The sequence below is a fragment of the Cetorhinus maximus genome, chromosome 1 (genome assembly GCF_964194155.1).
Source record: "Cetorhinus maximus chromosome 1, sCetMax3.hap1.1, whole genome shotgun sequence".
Taxonomy (NCBI): domain Eukaryota; kingdom Metazoa; phylum Chordata; class Chondrichthyes; order Lamniformes; family Cetorhinidae; genus Cetorhinus; species Cetorhinus maximus.
In genome coordinates, this window is record NC_135879.1 from 89,502,358 (window position 1) to 89,521,625 (window position 19,268).

General features: G+C 43.0%; 1 protein-coding gene across 1 annotated transcript in view; it reads left to right on the plus strand.

Moving 5' to 3' along the window:
• The window catches only part of fras1 (Fraser extracellular matrix complex subunit 1), a 562,738-nt gene that overhangs the window by 280,895 nt on the left and 262,575 nt on the right, over nucleotides 1–19,268 (plus strand). Inside the window, exons 17-20 of the mRNA XM_078543632.1 lie at nucleotides 687–824; nucleotides 10,208–10,381; nucleotides 14,532–14,672; nucleotides 18,504–18,647. Of these exons, the coding sequence (XP_078399758.1) occupies nucleotides 687–824; nucleotides 10,208–10,381; nucleotides 14,532–14,672; nucleotides 18,504–18,647 (597 nt within the window). The remainder of the gene's footprint in view (nucleotides 1–686; nucleotides 825–10,207; nucleotides 10,382–14,531; nucleotides 14,673–18,503; nucleotides 18,648–19,268) is intronic.

Here is a 19,268-nt window from a genome sequence, read left to right on the forward strand (position 1 = left end):
AGGCTTCTCACAGGAGACTTGGATTCTTCTCACTTAGTTGCAAATAACCCTATGAAAAATTACCATAAAGGGTAGGATGACTTTAGCAGGGCAAGTAGACAGAGATGGCCAGTGCTGGTAAGTTGTGTAGCTGTAGCTGGTTGACCTTCATCAGTATCCCCAATTTTGTTCATAGCACACAAAAGCCCTTAATATAGTGCTGAATTGCAGCCCTGGAAAGCCAATAAGAATTACGGGGATAGGGCAAGGAAATATTAGACTATTTACTCAAGAGAATTGTAGCTTAAAAATGAAATGAACAGCCCAAATATGTCCACCCTTCTTTGATGCACTTCATATTTTATGCTTTCAGTCAAGTGTGCAACCAGCCAAGGCTTGTCACGTGTTAAAGCCACCTATTCACATCGCCACTTTTACAAAAATTGAGCCTTGTTATAACAATGAACAGCAAATTTACTCAGAAAGGAAAAATTTGCAGGGCTGTGGGTGAGGCTCAGTAAGTGGGACTAATTAGATAGCTCTTTTAAAAAGCTTGGAATGGCTGGGCTGATGGCCTCCTTCATTGTGCACTTGTGCTTGTGAGTTGTAAGTTCTTATATTGCTTGGTAATTCATAGCTATAATCCATTACTTCCTCATGTAAATCCTCTTTATGTATTTACAGCTGTGTCTATTTCTTTGTTTCAGCCTGCCATGCCTCGTGTACAACCTGCACTGGCTCTTCTGTGCGTTGTGCTTCCTGTTCCATCCACCTTGCCCTACACAAAGGCCAATGTCTCGTAGCCTGCCCCAATGGATTTTACTCTGAAAATGGAGTATGCCAAGGTATGTCATACACACAATTGTAAAAGACAGTATGATGCACTGTTATTCTTTAGCAGGAGAAGCTGAAGTAAGTTAACCCCATCATTCTTCAGAATTTTTGTATGTTGTACTTTTAATTGGTAATCCCTGATGGAACTTATTGTTACTCGATGTTGCTACAGATTCTGAAAAACATTTATTATTGACTTAATTGGAGTAAATTTAACTTCCAATAGCAGATGGGTTGGATGCAAGTGAGAAGTAAAAATTTTCAAAATTGCAAACCTGACCGCAATGTGTCCACTTCTGGTTTTAATGGAGGAAAGTAAGGGGATGGGCCCCTTATTAAGAAGTTTGCATGCATCCATTTTTGCAGGCTTTTTACTTTTTACCCATTTTGGCCGGGTTTCCAAGCTTTGGGAAACCTGACAGATGAAAGGAAGCAAGAAGCGCTAGATAAATAAGGTAACTGCACCGCTTGTGAGCCAGGAGCAGGAGTAGGACTATTTCCTCCGGCCCAACAAGCTTACCTACTTCCCTGCCCATGATAGGCTAGCTGCGACCACAGTCACTGATTCCTACCCACCACGGTGTCTCCCACAACCACAAAACCACACCACCCTGACCCCTTAATCCTAGCCATGATCAACTCCTTCCAGTCATCTCTCCCTCCCTTTTCTCTGCTCCCTGGTTGTGGCCTAGTACTACAAGCTTTCCTGTCCAATTTTGGAGAGCAGCTAAGAGTCAGCTACATTGCTGTGGATAAGGCCAGACCAAGTAAGAGTGGCATGGCAGATTTCTTTCTTTATAGGGTATTAGTGAACCATGATAGTTTCATGGTAACCATTACAGAGGTTTTATAATTGAATTTAAATTGCATTAACTGCCATAGTGGGATTTGGACCCCAGTACCATGAGCATTAGCCCAGGCACCTGGATTACTAGTTCACTGACATTACCACTATGCCACCAATTCCCCCTTTCGAACAGCAGTGTAGGTGTAACTACACAGATGGATTGCAGTGGTTCAGGAAGATGGCTCACCACCACTTTCTCAAGGGCAGCTAGGGATGAGCAACAAATGCTGGCTTTGCCAGCAACACTCATATCCCATGGAAGAATGAAAAAAAATTTGATCACCCAGCACAGTTACATGTTTAATACATGGCAGCTAAGACTGAGTGTCCCACTGAGATGGTTCTAAACATTAAAGAATTAAACAACTTAAATCACAGAAACTGAGATTTGAATTCAATCTGCTGCTGGGGTATTTAATTGGAATTTTTTTGAGGATGATTAAGAAAGGTGACACATAAATATTTCCTGGTGTGAATCCTGCAACATAAGTTTTCATCTCTGATTAGTTATACAGCACTATCTTCTACCAGATTAATAAGTGGTAGTCTTGTACTGCATTAATCTTGAAGCACTTCAATATCTCAGCAACTGATTGTATTAGGAGCACGATTTCATAGCATGCAAATATTCAAATTGGAATTTTTTAGAATCATGTATAACACGTTTCTGAAGCACTGCAGCTTTACTTAGAAGAATATTAATGAGATATGATACAGCGAATGTCCATTTCCAACTGATATCCTTTTCCTTTACAAGGTGCAACTCTCTAAATGATGGCCCAGATTTTATAGTCAGTGGTGAAGGAGTGGTGTTTGCCATTCACCTTGCTGACAGCTGACAGGCTTGTTCTAATCCGCTGTTTAAACCAGCACCGTGTCCTCTATCAGGGATTGCTGGTGTGTGTGAGTGGCTGTTCAATCAAACAGATTTAGGAACCCACATTAAGGCATGCAGCGTCTGAACCAGCAATATGGGCAACTGGGGCAGGTTTGAGTGTGGGCTGGGGGCTCAATCCCCAGAAAAGGTTGGCATGTCAGAAAGCCAACATGATCTTGTTCACTTCCATTTTTTACAGTAATGAACTTGGAGGCATGAGGGAAACTCTGTGGGTTTCTAATTTAAATATATGAAGAGCCATATAATGCAGACTCTAACCCAGCATTTTGGCTTTAACAGCCTGCACATGGGTTTCCTGAGCTGTGTAAAGCTTGCCACGGTCAACAAGGCAAAAGCGCCATGTGGCTTCTTTGCTTTGTGACTTTGAAAGGCTGGAGAGTCTTCAAAGAATCAAACTGCTTAGCTGCTTCCTTGCCTGAGTGAAAGGCCTGTGCTCACAGGAAAGTGTTTCACTGTTTTAAGAGTGGTTTCGAACTTTTTGGAAGCCATTTCACCTTTCCTGGATTTTGTCTACCTTGATCTGCACTTCCCTGTTGTCAGCCTTTACCTCAGCATGGGAACAACTTATACAGCCCTACCTTGGACCTCTGGTGAAAAACAAGGAGCAACACCACAACTGCCTTCTCTACAGACAGCAGGGATGGACACAGCAGCCCATTTCCAAATACAGCAAGACCTGACAATATCTAGGCTTGGGCTGACAAGTAACATTCACGCCACACAAGTGCCAGATAATGACCATCTTCATCAAGAGAGAATCTAACCATCGCCCCTTGACATTCAATGGCATTACCATCACTGAATGCCCCACTATCAACATCCTGTGGGTTCCCATTGACCAGAAACTGAACTGGGCTAGCAAGATAAATACTGTGGCTGCAAGAGCAGGTCAGAGGCTAGAAATCCTGCAGCGAGCAACTCAGCTCCTGACTCCCCAAAGCCTGTCCACTATCTACGAGGCACAAGTCAAGAGTGTGATGGAATATTCTCCACCTGCCTGAATGAGCGCAGCTCCAACGACACTCAAGATGCTTGACATCACCCAGGAGAAAGCTGCCCAGTTGATTGGCACCACATCCACAAACATTCACTCCCTCGACCCATTGATGCACAGTAGCAGCAGTGTGTAACATCTACAAGATGCAACGCAGGAACTCACCAAGACTCCTTATACAGCATCTTCCAAACCCACGACTACTACCATCTAGAAGGACAAGGGCAGCAGATGCATGGGAACACCACCACCTACAAATCCCCCTCCAAGCCACTCATCATCCAACTTGGAAATATTCACTGTTGCTGGGTCAAAATCCTGGTACTCCCTCACTGACAGCACTGTGGGTGTACCTACACTACATGGACTGCAGCGGTTCAAGAAGGCAGCTCACCACTACCTTCTCAAGGGCAATTAGGGATGGACAATAAATGTTGGCCGAGCCAGTGAGGCCCACATCTTATGAGTGAATAAGAAAAAGAAATGCAGTTTGAAGAAGGCACCACCCCCAGCACAGGGTCTTTTACAAACAGAAGATCAGCTTTCTTGGCAAACCTGAGAAACAATGTATTTCAGGCAGGTTGTTGCTGATATCTGCAGCCTACTGGAATAAAATCTACTTTCCTGTGGACCAGGTGGGCACACATTGCCATTGGCCATCTAAAGTCCCCACAGCCCTGAACCTCTTCACCTCCAGCTCCATCCAGTGTTCTGCTGGTGACATATGTAGGATTTTACAGTCTGCAAGTGTATCCCTAATCTGCTGTTTAAACCAGCCCATGCCCCCTATAAGGGATTTGATATCATATTTGCTAAGGCTGCTATTTACATCCAGTTTGTTGATAAGGCCAGTCAGAACCAGATAGGCTGTTGCATTTGCTGCAGTGGCCGGATTTCCGCAGGTATAGGGAATCATAGACTGCACACATGTGGCAATCAAGGTGCCCACAGGTCAACCAGGAGTATTTATCAATCAAAGAGGACCCCATTCCGTCAAGGCTCAGCTGATATGTGATCAGCAGAAGCTTTTCATGCAATTCTGTGCAAGATATCCTGGAAGCTGCCATCATGTTGCGCCAGTCACATCACTTACAGGCTTTTGCACCTCGAAAGAGAGTGAACTGATGGTTCCTTGGAGACGAGGCTGCCCTCTAAGGATGTGCTGATGACACCAATGAAGAGCCCTACCAATGATGCAGCTGAAAGTTATAACCTGAGCTGCATGATCAAGGGCAAGCATTGGGTTGCAGAAGATGTGATTCAGGCACCTGGACAGATCTGGGGGCTCCTTTCAGTGTGTGTTGGTAAAGGTGTCCAGTGGCCTTTTGTACCCAGCACAACATTGTGCTGCAAAGTGGAATTGAGTTGCAAGAAGAGGAGGGTGCTGACTGCTTGGCACCTTCAGAGGAGGAAGAGGAGGAGAAAGAAAAGGAGGAACAGCAGGTGCCTGCAGCTGCTTGCCTAGATGCCAGAGAAACCTGCAGTGGACTCATACAGGCACACTTCAGATAACCTGAAATGTGTGAAGCAATATGGCACTCCGTTACTAATTCTATTGTCACCCCACCCCCAAATCCCTAACACAAATCATTCCCACAATCAAAAACCCCCCCATCTCATTTACACCCTTTGCTTGTCTTCCATTCTGGTCATTCCATTCTCCTCAATGCTAATGTCCATTTGGGTTGTGGGAGGCAACAATGAAGATGACTGGACAATAGAGACTTGAATTAACATCCTTGATTCATTAAAAGTTCATACAAATTACAGGATTGACATTGTTATAAACACCCAAGTAAATCACAAAATCACAGAGTGCAGAAGAGGCCCTTCGGCCCATCGAGTCTGCACCGACATGTAAGAAACACCTGACCTACCTACCTAATCCCATTTACCAGCACTTGGCCTATAGCCTTGAATGTTATGACGTGCCAAGTGCTCATCAAGGTACTTTTTAAAGGATGTGAGGCAACCCGCCTCCACCACCCTCCCAGGCAGCGCATTCCAGTCCGTCACCACCCTCTGGGTAAAATAGTTTTTCCTCACATCCCCCTTAAACCTCCTGCCCCTCGCCTTGAACTTATGACCCCTTGTGACTGACCCTTCAACTAAGGGGAACAGCTGCTCCCTATCCACCCTGTATATGCCCCTCATAATCTTGTACACCTCGATCAGGTCGCCTCTCAGCCTTCTCTGCTCCAACGAAAACAACCCAAGTCTATCCAACCTCTCTTCATAACTTAAATGTTTCATCCCAGGCAACATCCTGGTGAATCTCCTCTGCACCCCCTCCAGTGCAATCACATCCTTCCTATAATGTGACGACCAGAACTGCACACAGTACTCCGGCTGTGGCCTCACCAAGGTTCTATACAACTCCAACATGACCTCCCTACTTTTGTAATCTATGCTTCAATTGATAAAGGCAAGTGCCCCACATGCCTTTTTCACCACCCCACTAACATGCCCCTCCGCCTTCTGAGATCCCCCCTCCTACAACGTAAAAGTCTTCCTCTTCCACTTCTGCTGCATTGAAGAGCCACAGAAATGTCAGCTTCTTTGTGATATAGATTTTCACCCACTGCTGGCCCCCTGCCCCTCCACTGCAAGTGGGTGAGTTTCATTAACATTTTGCCTCATAAAGCAGGTTTGTGTGTGTGCGTAGAGAGACACATCGGAAAAGAACAATACTTCACGTTATATTTTTAAACATTGTCAATACCAAGTAACACCTGAAGACATAAGTCTACACACTTGTAACATGTACTTTGCAGGAGCAGAGAGGTTCTTTGACAATAATTGTTCATTATCACACTATTACACATTCATTTACTCTTGAATGCACCTTTTTATGGCGCCTTCAGTGGGAAACTAGTGAGGATGTATCCCAAGTTCACTCCATTGCATGTCTTTCCATGCTATGCCTATTGGTGAGGACTTTTACAGTGTATCCTGTGGAGGAGCTGGGTATCCCTGACAGCAGCTTCTGAATTTCTTCATTGAAGTGCACATGTGTGGACATTGAAAGTTCCTTTATGATTTATTCCATAATAATAGTGAATGCTGTTAGGCACAATATTATTGTTAGAGCAAAATCTGGGCCAATGCACTGATGAAAAATATGCTTTATTAAAGTTTAATTTTATTCAAATTCTATTTAATTTGATTAAGCCAAGGCAGACATGTCAATTTGTTGATAGCCCAAAAGTCCTTAATAGATTTTGTGTGATGGAATACTCTTCACTTGCCTGGATGAGTGCAGCTCCCACAACACTCAAAAAGCTTGACACCATCCAGGACAAAACAGCCTGCTTGATGGCACCACATCCACAAACATTCATCCCATCCACCACTGATGAACAGTGGCAGCAATGTGTACCATCTACAAGATGCTCTGTAGAATCTCACCAAGGCTCCTTAGACAACACCTTACAAACCCACAACCACTACCACCTAGAAGGACAAGGGCAACAGATACATGGGAACACCACCACCTGGAAGTTCCCCTCCAAGTTACTCACCACCTTGACTTGGAATTATATTGCTGTCCCTTCACTGTCGCTGGGTCAAAATTCTGGAACTCCCTCCTTAACAGCACTGTGGGTGTACCTACACCACATGGACTACAGTGGTTCAAGAAGGCAGCTCACCACCACCTTTTCAAGGGCAATTAGGGATGGACAATAAATGCTGGCCTAGCCAGCGACACCTGCATCTTGTAAATGATAAGAAAATGAATAAAATATTTAATAAAAACATAATTTTGGAATGACTGAAGACAATTCTTTTAAATCGAGAAGAATTGTTATATTCTGAAAACAGAGATCCTGATTTGTCCCAGTCTCTTGCTTCAAATTTTGTGAGCGATCAGTGAAATGCATAAGGAAATGGCAAAACAGCTGAAAACGACCTTTTATTTCATTTCCATTTGTTTGGTTAATCTCCCACTGAAGTTATAGCAGGACAGCAGGACAATCCCACGTTGTTTAATAAACAAAGTGAGAAAACCTTGAAAACACTCAGCAGGTCACTCAGTCAGGTTCTGAGGAGAGAACAGACAAGATAGTGTTTCAAGAGTAATCTTTCATCGGAACTGGAATAAAAATCAAGATAAAATGCATTTCAAAGGGAATAGAATGAAAGTAAACAGGGAGTGGAAGCACTCACATGTATAAGAGAGGAAGTAGAGTGATCTTTCAAATGATTAAAAATAAGCAGGAAACAGATTAAAAATACTAACACCATTTATGAGTCATGGGACTTATGAACAGCTTTATCCTCACCTACGTGTTGGTGTTTGGTTGCATACTTGGGAATCCAGGGGAATGGAGCCTGAGGAGATGAGATTAAAACCCTATGAGGTGGGCTGTCATTGATACCATCCAAGTTGGAGTGACTTTTGGAGAGAATTCCAAGGTTCGATCTTCGAAGGTGAAGATTGGAATCCCTTGTGAAAGAGAGAGAGGCTGGAATTTTCCAGCCCCCCTTGCTGGCGGGATCTTCCGGTCCCACCAAAATCCATGGACATTTGAATGGTTTGCCGCATCCACTGCAGGGAAACCTACGACTTCAGGGTCCGAAAATTACGGACAGAGTTTCTGTGAATTTGGTTGGCTCACAGTGTTACTGATGTCTGGATGAGTTGTTGAGAAATCTGTGGACTCTGTTTTGGTCACATCTGCCATTTATTGTGCAGTGTGGTGTGTTTGACCACAGTTGGTTTGTTAATTCACATGTACCTCATACTTTCCCTGAATGTTAGACATGAGATAGATATTATAAATTGTTCTATCTTTCTGAACTTGTATAGTAAAGGTTATTATTGTTTGTTCAAAACCTGTGAAATCTTGTGGCTTTCTTCATTGAGCAAATGTCTTAAATCTCAAACTTTGTCATCTTTAAGCAGAATGTTATTGGTTCCTAACTGAATCTCACCAACAACTGGGCATCTAGCTAAAGATCATAACACTCCGGACTGCACTTCTTTGCAAGCAGTGCAGACATCATGGGGAGAATTTTCCCCCCCCGTCAGGGGGGGTTGTGTGGGTGCGGGCGGGGGCAGGTGCGGACCCGATCGGCGCCACCGATCAGGCCCATGCCGCCATTTTACGTGGGCGGGCCAATTAAGCGCTGTGTGCCCCTTGGAGGGGTTCCCCTGAGTTGGGAGTGTGCTCTTTCGCCCATGTGCGCGAAAGAGCGCAGAAATCTCCCTGAGGCACCTTTATGCCTCAGGGAGATTAGTTTAAATTTAGTTCTAAAGTTTAATAAAGGTTGTGCGCCTGCCGAACTGAAAATCTAAATGACGTCACCTCACGCCGCCCCAGCTGACCGAGCTAAAAATTCTACCCCATGTCTGTGGTTCTCCAGCTAACACTCGCACCTGCTGTTTTAGGATCTTGCCTTTCTAGCTGTTAACCCCTTAAGTCAACATGGCCCCAACCTTTTGAGTGTAATAGACTCAAAGCTGCATTAATTGCATTTATCCTAATTTTCTACAGCTGAACTTTAACCTCCCCAGAACTAAACATTACCTCCAAAATAATGCCATGAACCATAAACTAGATATTTGTCACTGTCTGCTATTTATGTTTTTGTTACATATTTCTAGCACTTGTAATGTTTTGCTTTTTCTACAAATTGCAATATGTAAGCATAATGCTAAATGCCTTATAGTCTGTCAAAGATAATTGTAATTTCTTACATTTTTTTCTACTCAATTTTAAAGTGTATTTTTGCTCTTCTCCTTGCTCACTTGCATCAGTCTCACCAGGTCAGAGACTGGGCACAGAATTGTTTTTCTAACTAGTTCTAGGGATGTGGGAATTGTTGGCAAGGCTTCATTTATTTCTCTTGGCCTTCTCAATATCAGCAGCACAAAAATCAGGCTATCTGTCATTATCACATTGCAGTTTGTGGGAGTTTTGCTGTGTGCAAATTGGTTGTTATGTTTCATACATTACAATAGTGATTACACTTCAAATGTAGGACATTAGCTGTGAAGTGCTTTGAGATGCCTGAGCACTATATAAATGCAAATAAGTGCAAGCCTTTCTTCTCTTTGAACTGCTGGTAGCCGTTTGATGCAACTGAGCAAATTGCTAGGCTCTACAGAGAGCAGTTAAATGTCAACCATGTTGATGTAGGACTGGAGTAACCTATAGGTTAGACCAGGTAAGGATGATAGGTTTTGTTCCATAGAGTACATTAGTGACCCAGTTGGGTTTTTATAACAATCTGACACTGTTGGTAGTACCAGCTTTTTATTTTCAAACTATTTTTAAATTAAATCCAATTTCTCAAACTCTGGTGGGAATTGAACTCCCAGTTCTCTGGGTTATTTGCCCAAACCTCTGGATGACTATCCCAATAGCATAGTCAATGCACCATCGAACCTGGCACGACCTTGGACTTGCTGCGTTGCTTTTGTCCTGGATGCTGGATAGCAGCTTAGCTGAGTGACCTTTTTGGGAGGAAAAGCTGATTTGCTTTTCTAGATGACGAGGCTAAAATGGGAACCCACTCGATCATATTGCAGGTGTAATACTTCATCTTTATCAGTTTGTGAGAGTGTTTGATCAAGCAGCATTGTGTTAATTGTATAAAAATAATTAAAGCTTAAAACATTAGATGTTCATTGTTATTTATCCTCTCTCAGCCTGTAGCCATCCTTGCCGTGCCTGTGTAGGCCCCAAGCAATCAGACTGTACTAATTGCCTCAAACCAGAGCAAGTTATTCAGATTCATCAGGATATCCATGGAATACTGCATGGAGAATGTGTTGCTGATTGCAAACCACATTTCTACATGAACAGTGCGAAAGTATGCACAGGTAAGTGCATCATGACAGATAAGGTGCTCTTAGTTGATCCAGTTAGATTTGAGGAGCATATTGAGGTTTCATATTATCATACTTGATAGTACAGTTTTGAAATATTTATGTTATCTGGGAAAAAAATGTTTTTTTTAAGATACTGTGAAAGATGTTACTGCTTTGTAATTTCACATACATGAATTATTCAATGCCTGTAATTAGCTTTTTGATACAGGAGGATTTCCTGCTACCCTTAGCAAAAGTTAATGACAGCTTCAAAAAAATAGTCGCTACCCGAAACAGCAATCAGTCCCTCAAAAAATTGAAATATACAATCCGTTTTCAGGGACATAAAAAACCCTTAGTCACGCACTTATTTTACTCAATAGCAGCTCTGGTGTAATCTAATACGTTCTAACCATGTATCGGAATAAAAGTTAGCGTTAATTATTGATGAAAGATACCTAATGGCAGCTGTTGAAAGCTGGCTTCTTTGAATTTTGCAAGGTCACATATATACACAAAAATGTATTGTCCAGTGTGCTCTACACACAATTCTAACAAATCTCCTGTGATGGTCATTTTTTCCCCCCAAAATGGAATCCCTTAAAGGTCAGATGGTTTTTATGTTGGATTGAAGGTAATTACCTAACCTTGACAGAAAGTTAGAACCAATTTTTTTCAATGAATATTCCACACAACAAACATTAAATATAAATGCTAAATATAGTTTTCTTATGTAAACAAAATGTTTTCATTATATACTCTCAAATGCTGGTCAAAAGTCAGTATTCACTCTTGTTGAAAAAATTGAGGTTTGTGCTCAATGCTTTTCTTTGCTCTGTGACTTTTGTTTAATTACCCTGAAGGCGAGAGCAATGTGAGCAATTTTTCCATATTCCTTCAATATTCTTGTGATATCTGTGGCAGGAACTTCGGTCATCAATATTACCATAATCTGGAACTGCTTTCCTAGGCCCTTCAACTTGCTGCATCTTTCCTCATCCTCAAAAAGCTCCTGAAAACCTACCTCTTCGAGAGCATTTTTGGCCCCATCCTCATCTTGCTCTATACTCCTGCTCCTGTGGAGCTTCTTGGGATATTTTGCTACACTAAAAGGTGCTATATAGATGTAACTTGTTACCTGCATTTCTTATGTCCCTGAATTTCACCGTAACAATGTTATTTTATATATAACCTGGATCACATCCATTAACTTTTATAAAGTATGACTTGGATTTATATGCTAAATGACACTTCAGATTAGAGATCCCTTGGGGGAAAAAAAAACACTATTGATTACTTGTGTTGCTTCACACTGAGTAAGGCCCCTGTAGTGCAGCAGTGGATCAGTCCCCAAGCCCATTTAACTCTCATTGAAGCCAAATGGAGTTCCAGTGGGCTGAAAGCAGACCATCCATGTAATTGGTGTCACTGAAGCATCTCTGGAAAAAAGACATCCAAGCTGATGGCCGCCATGATGGTGTACACAACCTGAGAGATCTAAGGTATTTGCTACAAGGTGCCATTTCTAGTTTTTTGAGAGTTGGAGGGAGTGCTTAGAGTTAAAAGTACTTTTCTTAAGGTTTCCTTCTTCAAAGTACAATAAATGTGTTTGCAAATTATTTTTCACTTTCACCCTGTTAACTTACAAGTCACAAGTCTTTTACCATGCCATTATTTGAAGAGGTTATGTGTGTCTGAATGATTTGAAGCATTCGGTCTCAATTTCTAATTATTTGGAACATATCATATCTTGCAAGCTACAGAAAAATAGTGATTGCATGATTGAACAGCCACCTTGATTTCCCTCAGGGGTTCTGTTTTATACTTTCATGATTCCAGCATATCTATCTTTTGCCAGACCAGAAATAGATCAGATTATGAGATAGAAAGCACTTTTTTTTTTGTAAGGAGGAAGGGGAAAAAGAATCAAATCCATCCAAGTGTTAACCGATTGCAATGGACGTTAGTTGAACTGCATGTTGGGATAGTCTGTCAGAACACTCATCTGCATTCATATCAACACAGAAGTGGTTATCTAATATCAACCTCCACAGAAAATATTGTTCAGTATTTAATGTAGGTGACAGGGCTCTCGCCCACTGGTTGGAGAGCTGGCGAAAGCCCTCATCACCTCTTCAAGAAGGTTTGCTGAATTAAATATCAATTACTCAACTGGCAGTGATGGACCTTCCCTGGGATCAAGGACCCTGGGTGCAGAAGTCCTGCCTGGCAAGAGCTGCTGACCACTCAGAGGCTGGTTGCTCTTCATTGCTTGACAGCACCAAGGGGAAGGTGGTGGCTATTGCTGGTAATGCACTTACCTGAGCCCCAGGATCACCGAGGCATCCAGGTAAGTGATGGGAGGAGGGGGATCATGGGGTGGGACTCCCGGGGGACAGGGGTGTCAGCAGCAAGGGCAGGGCGTGTTTCTCAACTGCCCCAACCTCCCGATGCCACATCTGTCAATCAGGCACTCTGTGCCTTTGAACGAGGGTCCCCAACCCCCCCGAACCCCACAAGCAACCCCGAACAGGGTTTGTTCGCTTCTTGGGCTTCCCACAAGGTGATTCCCCTGTCTGCCACTGGCTGAATACCAGTGGCGATGGGGTGAGGCCCTTTATGGGTATTAATTGCCCAGGTAAGAGTCTCAGTTGGCAGCAGGGCAGGAAGGCTGTCCTTGAGCCTTCCCGCCATGGACTTAATTGGGGCAGAGGCAGGAAGTTAGTGGGGTTCCCACCCGCCAGCCTCCTGCTCGATTAAACTCATGACAGGCAAGGGCATTACATTCCGGCCATGGATTCTGAATATTTCTTTAATTCTGTTTCGCAAAATTTTATGAAATTATGGTCCCAGTGGGGAGTCTCATGCACCACAATCATGTACTGGGATTTTGGACATAGGCTCTTTGTCATTTCCTGTCCATTAATCTTGATGAATGAAAAATTATAGATTACAATACATCCATACTTCAGAGCTCCATGCCAGGGTGCAATTTTGTTAACATGTTCCATTTGTTTTCTGTTATTTTTGCTGTTGGTTCTTGACAGTTCTGTTGTCACAATGGGCTATGGAGCTTGAGAATGATAAAACATATGATTATCAAACTTTGTGCATCCTGAGTTAATTGCTTATGAAAAATAAAGTATTTTAAAGTTTGCTATGATAATCGACAAGGGCTGAATTTTACGGGGCACCATGGTCCTCATCCACTGGCTAAAAAGCCGGAGGGGGGGATCCCGCTCATAATCCCAACGGCTGCTCTGCAGCAGTTCAACACTGGGAACAACATTAGTTGCTTTAAGGTGCGACATCCACTACTCTGTCGCCTTAAAGGCCTGTCAGCCAATCGGATGGTCAGCTGCTCTGTAGTCCTAGCAGCACCAGATCTGTGTGGTGGCCATTACAAGCAATACCACCATGCAGAGGAGCATAGCTAAGCCTGGGCTTGGGGATCTCGGTGAGGGGTTGGGGGGGGGTGGTGTTGAGGGGCTGAGTTCAAGAGGCCAGGAGAGGGTTAAAGTGGGGGAATGACCTAGTGAGGGGACCCAGAAAGGAAGATCTCCCTCCCCACCCCCCACTTGCCCAACAACAGCCAGTGGCGCTAAAGCTGCCAGACTTCTTGCATGGTGTGGGCCTCCCCCCTGCTGTGGGTAAAATACTGACAGCAGCAAGATCAGGTGCTTAAGTGGCCTTTAATTGTCCTGTCCCCCCATAAAATTTCAGACAGATCAATGGAAGGCAGCGGGAAGGTCATCTGCTGGATTTTACGAACCCATGCCTCCAAACCCGCCAGTGGGGGAGTGTAACATCCAGCCAAAGAAGTTGTATTTTATTGACCATTGCAAATCATACTTCTAGTACACATCAGAAATACACCTATAAATATGTCAACCATGTTTGACTGCAGCATGTAAAATTTAGCGGTTATTTATGATCAGTTGTGGAGCAAACTAATTTCTCCATGAATTAGGAATATATGGAGATGTTGATTTTCCAATTATAACATTGGTAAGTTGTTTGTAGCATCACTGGATCTGAATAAAGTAGAATTATTTTTTGTTACATCTCATAAAATCGCAACTCACTTAAAGGTAACTAAGGAAGTGGAGTAATAAATATTAATGACTGTTTTGCATGTGTCTTCTGATATCTTTGCATACAGAGTGCCACGGCACCTGCACAAGCTGCACAGGGAGCAGTCCTCAGAATTGCACAGCCTGTTCTCCACCAAGAGCCCTCTATGAAAGCAAGTGTCTGCATACATGTCCTGAAGGATTCTACAGTCAAGACAATGCCTGTTATTGTACGTCTGCTTCTTTTGCACTGCCATTATTTAAATATTTCAGTTTCTACTTTCATGTATCTCTTGTGTATTTTACAGCAGTATGCAGTCTTTCACATTAATAGATATACTCTTGATTTTTAAATGGTCAGTTCAGGAATGGTGAATCCTGTGATTCACGATAACCATTTTGTTTCGTTTGAACAAAATATGAGTTGATCAAAGACAGTTAGCAAAGATTAATGAAGGGTTGTTCATGTCTGACTAATCTAGTTGAAAAATTGATGAGATCGCTAGCATGGTGGACAGGGGAATGCCTAAGGGTGTTGTCTATATGGACTTCCAGAAGGCATTTGATAAATTTCAACACAAGAATTATTAGCAAAAGAAAAGTTTATGGAGTTGGAGGTGACATGTGCCATGGCTTGGTAATTAGTTGCAAGATGGGAGGGAGCACGTTAGGAATGTTTTGTATTTGACAGAATGTGACAAGTGGCATTGACCAGGGATCTGTACTAAGGCTTCAGCTTTTCACCAAATGACTTAGGGCAGGATCCCACCCCCCCCCCCACCCCACTCCGTTGGGGGGGGGTTTGCGGGAATGGGCACGAGCGGGCGGTTCCCGATCGGCGCCCCAGGTCCGGGGTGTGCCGCCAATTTGCATGGGTGGGCCAATTAAGGCCCGCCCAGCGTGACATCCGCCAGGAAACGCTATGCGCTCCCTGTGCAGGCGGGGGGGGGGGGTATTCCCTGAGCCAGGAGTGCGCTTTTTTGCGCATGTGTGTGAAAGAGCGCACAGATTTCCCTGAGGCAAAGTGCTGCCTCAGGGAGATCGGCTCAGGTTTGAAAGGTTCAATAAAGAAGGGGCAAAAAATTACTGACAAGTCCACTCATGTGCCACTGTCACATGAGCTGGGACATGTCAATTTCTTTTATTTAAACATTTTATAAAAATTTTAATACCCTCATGAAACCTCATCCCACCCGTGGATGAGGTCTCATGTTTTTTCTGAAGCCCGCCAGGGCTCCCGGCTTGCCCGCCAACCTTAAGGTTGGATGGGCAGGTCCATTAATCATGTTAATTACTTTTTTAATGGCCTTCGGCTGCGCACCCACCGAACTGAAAATCTAAATGACGCGGGGTGACATTGGGACGCAGGCCCAATATCACTCTGCATCGTTCTATGCGTCGGCGAGCGGGCCCCGCCCCCCGGTCACCGACCAGAAGATTCTGTCCTTAGATTAAGCAATAGAGAATTGTATATCCATGTTTGCATAGGGCACTAAGTTAGAAGGCACAGTAAGTTTTATAGATAGGAGCAGGAATTGCAAAAGGACATAGCAAGCCTGTGTGCAAAATTATGGCAAATGAAGTTCGTGTGAAGTTATCCATTTTGGATCCAAGAAATTCAAATCAAAGGTTTTTGTTTAAAGAACTCTGGTGAAGCAAAGTAATTTAGGTGTCTGTGTACACAGATCATTGAAGGCTATTGCAGGGGTACAAAAAATAAATAAAAAGGCTGATGAAATGTTGGTCTTTACCTTAAGGGGTTGGAACACAGAAGTTAGGAATTAATGCTTTCCACAATACACATCATAAATTGCATCCCATCTGGAGCACTACATTTACTTTTGGGCGCTGAACCTTAGGAAAGATATATTGGCCTTGAAAGGCTTTGAGGAGGGATTCACCAGAATTACACCAGGACAGGTAGGGTTGCATTATTAGACTAATATGCATAAATATTGTTTGTAACCCCTTGAGTTTGATGGTTGAGGCGTGATCTAATTGAGGTGCTTAAAATGATAAAGGAATTTCATAGGGTATATGGAGAAAATCTCCTTTCTCTAATGGGGGAATAGAGAACAAGGGGACATAGTTTTAAAACTGGAGCTGAGGCAAATCAGGAAGCATTTTTTCATACAAAGAGTGGTGGTAATCTGAAACTCTCCTGCCAACACATTATGGGTGTTAGATCAAATGAAATTTTCAAGATTTGATTTGTGTTAGCCTTAAGCAGCTGAGCAGCCAAGTCGGGGAATAAGCAGCCTGCCTATAACTCAGCCAGGGTAGCAATGTCACTGCACTGGTAATCTAGAGGCCCAGGCTAATGCTCTGGGAACATGGGTTCAAATACTACAATGGCAGCTGGTGGAATTTAAATTCAATTAATGAATTGGAAATTATAAAGCTACTCTCAGTAATGGTGACCATGAAACTATCATTGATTGTTGGAAAAACCCATCTGATTCACTAATGTCCTTCAGGGAAGGAAACCTGCCGTCCTTACCCACTCTGGTCTACATGTGACTCCGGGTGCACAGTAATGTGGTTGATTCTAAATGGCCTAGAAAGCCACTCAGTTTGAGGGTAATTAGGGATGGACAACAAATGCTGCGCTTGTCAACAACATCCATATCTCATGAAAGGATAAAGGAAAGAATCACAAGGGTCGTGAGTGTACCTGGAAGACTCCATGGCCTTGTACTCTGACACTCTGCTGAACTTCACTGCAGTGATCTTGATGACTGCAGGGCTGTCCTCAGTTCACTGCCTCTCCCTGGTGTTCTACACTCTCTTCTAAAAGGAAAGGAAGAATAGATCTAAAAGTGTAAGAAATGGAATGTGTTGAGAGGATGGAATGATAGCATTTGTGGAGGGTGACTGTGAGGGATGAGTGTTTGCGTCATTGGTGGCTGTTCAGTTAGGGATGTGAGGATGTACCTCATGAGAGAGGAATGAGTGGAGTGCAAGATGTTGGTCTGAGGAGTGCTGTGTAGGAGAAGGCTGGGTAAGTTATAGTGGGAGGATTGGCATTTGAATGTGGCATACCACTCATCTTTCCTGTAACCCCTTTGAACACTGTATCCGTACCAAAACTTCTACTGTTCACCTCAGCCGCCTCCAGTCCTGCATGCTGTGTCCCAGATGCTGGCTTCTTCTTCCAAACCTCTAGGAACAATATTTATTTTCGGGCACTTACAGCTGCTTCCGAGATGCCTTGGAGGTTCCCACATTGAGATTATTTCAATGGGGTTGCTGTCTCTCTCTTGACAATCGTAGAATGAATCCATTTTGATTCTTGCTGGGGTCCCTTTAAATACTGAGGCTTGAGCAGTCAAGGTGCAGGTTGTGGTCATGCCTGATTTGTCAGGAAACCTAGAAGTGGAGTGCTAATACCATGGCTGAGCTGAAGAACTGCGGCAAACACCACTGCACAAACATTTGGGTTCCTGAACCACTGCTGGCCTCCCCTCCTGCGAGTGGGTCCAAAAGTTAATATTCAGCCCAATGCCCAGAGGAATTGCCATCTGTATTTACCCCAACATAAATCAGTATCTTATGAGGGGCATTAATGGAGACAAATTAGATGACCAAAGAAATTCATTAATGTGGTCCTCGTTGAAATAACTGTCGGTTCAGTGCAAACAGAATCTCTGCTGACACAACATGCTGTGCATTTATTAATTCACTGGGCATGTATCAAAAATTGTACTAGTTTTTAAAGGTTTGTTTGTCTTTCACTTCTAATTGATGAACAATAATTAGCACTTTTTGGGATTTCTGTTATGTTATCCATTCCACAAACTGATAAGCAATGCTATTGAATAAATAAATGAAGGAAGGCAAATAAATGCAGTATATCAGATCCAAAGTATATGTTGTGTAAATTTGAATGCTTTTGCACAGGTGTAGGGGTTAAATCATGGTTAGAAAATAACAATCCTGCCGAGATTTACATTTTCAAAATCATCAACATCATGCACTTATTTGCATAGCACCTTCATTATAATAAAACTTCCCAATAAACTTAACAATTAAACTGTCTTAAATTTTCCCTTCCTTTCCAGCATGTCATCCTTTCTGCAAGCAGTGTGATGGCCCTTCAGACTCTGACTGTTTGGCATGTCACCCTCATGTTACATTGCTAAATGGATACTGCAGAATCAGCTGCAAAGAGGGGCAATACCTGAACCAAGTTGGATACTGTGTTGGTAAGTGAGCAGTTTAATTGTGCACCATGATTAGAAAACATTCATTGATTAAGAAGCAAAACAGAAACCTGTTGTATACTGCTTTCGGCTTCTCCAACATTTTTCTTGTAACTGGAAATGAATGTAAAGCCATTTTTGTGAAACAGAACCCAACAAAAAAAAAATGTCTGATTGAAGCCAAGCAGCGGTTAGCTTTTTCAACGAGGATTGGGGCAGAACATTTCTTTCCCACAATGCCTTCAGGACCAGGATTAGAACTCTACAGGATCAGAGTGGATCCATTCTACAGTTTTCAGGAGAGGGACCGCAACTCTGCTGATGTAATCTCAGTGTGAGAAGGTTGACCCCCAGTTCTCTGAGGCATCCCTGGAGCAGATTATAAGGGGAAGAAGATAAATGTTGTTCCCAGTGGACGAGAAGAAGAACAATATAGAATTCTTGCTGTCTGTACCTTCTTTGTTGGACATACTAATACTATTTTATCTTGACCTGTAAGCTTGGAATCAGGTGCTCAATGACCTAATTTGATCCAGATTTGGTTACTTCGTTTTACAAAATCACTGTACTGATTTGAAAAAAAATCTATAGGAGCATGAAAAAATAGGCAATAAAACTCAATGA